This window comes from Morone saxatilis, unplaced genomic scaffold (genome assembly GCF_004916995.1).
Source record: "Morone saxatilis isolate NCDOM2014 unplaced genomic scaffold, NCSU_SB_2.0 Contig19, whole genome shotgun sequence".
Lineage (NCBI taxonomy): Eukaryota > Metazoa > Chordata > Actinopteri > Moronidae > Morone > Morone saxatilis.
In genome coordinates, this window is record NW_023339751.1 from 7,178,476 (window position 1) to 7,183,127 (window position 4,652).

The 4,652-nt window shown below is 40.4% G+C and overlaps 1 protein-coding gene across 1 annotated transcript; it reads right to left on the reverse strand.

Annotated features, from left to right (window-relative positions):
- Window positions 1–899: 899 nt before the first annotated feature.
- Window positions 900–3,953, reverse strand: tbxtb (T-box transcription factor Tb). Its single transcript, XM_035663874.1, has 8 exons — window positions 3,748–3,953; window positions 3,392–3,656; window positions 3,099–3,233; window positions 2,841–2,902; window positions 2,685–2,746; window positions 2,398–2,574; window positions 1,917–2,049; window positions 900–1,203 (listed from the first exon to the last, which is right to left on the reverse strand). Exons 1-8 carry the CDS (start codon window positions 3,951–3,953, stop codon window positions 933–935), a joined length of 1,311 nt encoding a protein of 436 aa, XP_035519767.1. The 3' UTR covers window positions 900–932.
- Window positions 3,954–4,652: the final 699 nt, after the last annotated feature.

A 4,652-nucleotide genomic window follows, 5' to 3' on the forward strand; every position in this document is an offset into this window, starting at 1 on the left:
CACCTCCATTAATCTAAAGCTGAAGGTCCCTGAACCTAACTTTGTGAACCATCCGTGTAGATGATAATTTAAAAAATGGCCACTGGAGGATAGTACACAGCCAGATACTGTATATAAGGATGAAATAAATGGGCCAAAGATCTGGTTGTGCCCTATTTATCAGTGAATTCAATCATTTTTGGTAGATTTGTGGAATTTCTCATTGTGGAGTCACAGTGACACTTCTTCTACTACACAGAAAGCAAAAAGGACATTGTGGCCAAGGTGGATGGATTCGTACTACTTAAACAACAGCATAAAGAGCAGTGCAGTGTGAAATGAGAAACAGGCAGTAAAGGACATTTAGGTTTTTAATGTCATGTAGACATTTGAGAGATGTCAGCATGCTTTTTTTAATATGGAAAGTTGTGTATTATCTACATAGCAGAGTATTGACATGGAAGCCCCCTTTTCATTTTATTTTTAAAATAACATAATATCTCAAACAGCATCATTGTGGTACAAAAAGCTTCTTTTATTTATTTACATGGTAAACCTCCATTACTTTCTCATTTACACTATAAACAATGTTTAAAATCATTTAATGTTTTTCAACTATACATTTATTTTTGGCTTAATGCTGTGGATATCATGGAGTTATGCTTAATATAAGCAGGTTAAAATGGATTTTGGTTCACAAACATTAACATATATGTTTTTCCTGCTCTGCTGAACAAAAACATTTGATGAACTTTGTTTTCTGAGTTAAAAACCTTTGGAATTTCTAAATAATTCATTGATACCAACACACATTTTTAAAGGGTTGGTTCAAGAACTGAGAGTCTCTGTTGCTTCAAACATTTTTCTATTGTAAAGATGTAATTTACAGTTGATTCTTCCTTTAAGTGGATTAAACATCCTCCAGACAACATTTCATGGCTGTCTCTCTCTGATCAGAGGGACGGAGGTGTCACAGGAGTCCAGGCTGAAGGTAGTTGCCCGTGTGGGGAGGTGTCGTACTGAGCTGCGTCATGCACCTCTGTGGCTGTGCCGCTGTCGTACATGGGAGAGCCAGAGGAGGGCACTGTGACTGAGTGATGCAGGCTGGGGTAGTGGCTGCTGGACCCTCGAAGGAACTGGGAGCTCAGGCCGTTGTTTATCCCCCCATTCTGGGACACGGGAGTCAGGGGCGAGTTACTTACAGACCACAGGCTGGTGTACTGACTGTAGAGAGAAATGGATAGAAAATGCATTTTACTCATCTCTTCTTAGTACGTTTTAGCTATTAGCTATTTAGACTATAAATGATCTCATTAGATAGAGGACCTTAAGTCAATGCAGTGAGAATACACAAAAAACTAATCAGACAATAAGTTAATTTCTGCTGAATTGTGGACCTTAACAGCAAAAAATTAACCTTTGTCTTTGTAATGGTGAAATTTCTAGACATCTTTTCCTATTTTACAATGTCAACTCCTCATACTCCTTTAGCCTCAGTTTTTTGTTCTAAAGGCAATCCTTTTAACACAAGCAAAGAATGCTAAAATCATTAATGCTTAAAAAAAAACAAGACATGCACCAAACTAATGCACTCTAATAGTTCAGCAAAACATTGGATACATAACCAACTTTTATTTGATCTTCAAGCTAATACGTTTGTACTTCTGTAATTTTTTTCTCACCATAATCACTGTTTGTATGTTCAACTTGAATCTCCTAATGGCTTGTTACACATAACTTTCTGTTCCTGTTATGCAATTAAAAAGAAGTCGATAAAAAATATTCATGGGGAGGTGGATACTCCCTTGCACAAGCTATACCTAAAATTAAAAACATCCCAAGTTTATTTTCAAGTTTTATAATATTTTCTGTGCAGATCATCTTCTTTATGTGTTGAGTTGATGCAATAAAATTCAACAAAGAGGAACGACACAAACCTAGAGTTGGTACCAGAGGTGGAATTGTGGGTCATGGGCATCATGCTGGAGTGTGCTGGCATCTGTAGACTGGACCAGTTATCGTGGCTTGAGAGCATCGACAGACAGGCTGTTGAGTTATCGGAGTAACTGACTACAACACAAAAAGAAACTTGGGTTTAGTAGGTAGACAGGTCACTAGGTTTCAAATATATTTCTTAAACCTAAATTATGTGTTACTAAATCGATTGTTTTCACAGTATAATTCCAGACTTGTCTCTCTGATATCAGTATGACAGTTAAAGGTGTGAATATTCTCTCCATACATTCCTCATCTGAAGCCCAACCATTTACAGCTCTGTGGCTCCGCTCACACAAAAGCCAGAGGAATGCAAAACATTCCGCGCTCAGGAACATTTGTTTGAGTTTCTCGTTAATAGCCAGGGAGGAAGTGGTGTAATTCCTGGATGCATGAAGGTAAAGGGTGGAGGAGGACACTCACTGGGAGAGTTGGTCCGATGGCAGTATGGATTGGCGTAGGGGGCAGAGCGGTGGTTCCTCAGGGTGGAGTAGCGCTCACAGCCGTGGGACGGTGAGAGGGAGATGGGGCTCCCAAACTGGCTGTGAGGACTGGCGGGAGGGCAGAGAGGGCCTGTGCCTGGAATAAACCAACCACCTACTGGCTCCACAGATGAGAAGAAACATGATGAAACCATATACACACCATATAGTTTACAAAGTGTGAGATGAAATCAAATGAACAAATGAACAAAATAATATAAAACTTACGTTGAGAGTAAGTCGACTGCTGGTTTTCACTGGGATCTTCTCTTATGTCTTTGTTATCGCTTCTGAAAAAAGGAAAGGATTGATGAAATACTTAATATACATAATGTAAACTTTTACACATCTTAAAGACATCAATAAAACGTTCTGTATTCTTACCTATCCTTTGCATCTAGAAAGGCCTTGGCAAAAGGGTTGTACTTTATTTTAAGAGCAGTTACCTAAAATCCAAACATAAACAACAAACAAATAATTAGGACTCTGGTTTGCCACCCATAAAAATCATAACAGATAAACTAAATGCCGTGCGTAAAGTTCTGTGCGTAAATTACGCACACATTTTACGCGCATACCAGAAACAATATTGTTACGTTTTTTTTCCAGTAATATTAGATTTTAAAATATTGTTTTGCCAACCTCTTCGTTTTGGTATGCCGTTACTGCAATGAACTGCGTCTCTGGGAAAGAGTGGCTGGTGATCATCCTCCTCGGGCCTCCAACCCGCACTATGTGGATGCGTGGCTCGTACTTGTGTAAAGAGTTTAACATTATCTGAAAAACAACAGATGGAACACGAAGACGGCCATCACGAGTTGTAATTTTCACGGGTGTCTTATTTTGAAATGAAAGCATGGAAGTTGAAAAAGAATTTTTGAGGGTCCGAACTGTTTTCATTTGAAGAAAAACCAAAGAAAGAACAGGATCCTTACCTGACCGCCGCCGTTGAGTTTATTGGTGAGTTTGACTTTACTAAAGGAGACGGGAGCTTTCATCCAGTGCGCCCCGAAGTTCGGAGAGTCCGGATGAATGTACACACAGCTGGGAGTTTGGGGTTCAGGTTTGCCACCGGGGACCCACTCCCCGTTCACATATTTCCACCTGTGGTTGTCCGCGGATACGAAGTCCAGCAGGACAGAATACATGGCGTTCGGGTCCAAACCAGACACGTTCACTTTCAGCACCGGAAACATGCGCCTTGATAAAAAGGAATGATAAAAAAGAATTGTATTAATATGTGAAAGTGCTCTATCTATCTATCTATCTGATACTGCATTAAAGCTCTCACCTGCCGTTCTTTGTAACTATCATTTCATTTGTAAGATCCTTAAATTTTTGCCAGAGCTCGTTCTCATCCAGGGCCACTTTCAGTTCCTTCTCCGTGGGGTCGCCCTTCTCGCTGCCGGCCTGCAGCTCACTCTCCACCGCACTGAGGAGGTGGTCCACTCGGTACTGACTGACCTTCCGGGGACAGTCGCCGGCGCCTGTGGCCATTCTGTCCAAAAGCTCCAGGGCTGAATAGTTGTAATCACAGGTCTTACTGGAAAACAAACAAACAACTAAATCCGCTTCAGAATCTCTTTCCTCTTCTCGTGTCTCCACAAACACAAGCAGTTATCTCAGGTCCTCATGGACAGCTCCTGAATATATAGGCTGAAGAGAAGCTGGGTGTTTGGAGCAGAGATGGTTGGCTCATCTCCTCTTTGATCTTTGCGGGCTTGTCACCGATTGGCTGGAAGCGGCCATATCACTGAGGTCCACAGGATGACAGCGTTTTGAATAAAGCAGTTTAACCCACTTTATTACATCAACCTGTAAATATTGACACTTAGATCAAAGCCACACCTGCAGAAACCGACCCACTCCAGGCTGACCAAGGCTGGTTCTCATTTTACTCCAGAGTTCTTTCTGATTTCTTAAGCTTGTTAGGAGAACTGTTCTCAATTGTTATGATAAAAAAATGTCAAAACTGCCTTAAATGTTGATACATTGGTATGACTGGGATAAAAAGTCAGTTTGGTCAGTTTAAGAAACTTGGAACCTTTTAGGGCCCGGGCTAACACTGTGCCAGTTACAGGATTAAATAATAACTTGTTCCAATATCATTATTAAATTCATTAATACACAAATTACACCATTTCACACTCAAGTGTAACAACCACACCCTTAATAATTTTATTAAACAACTATTTA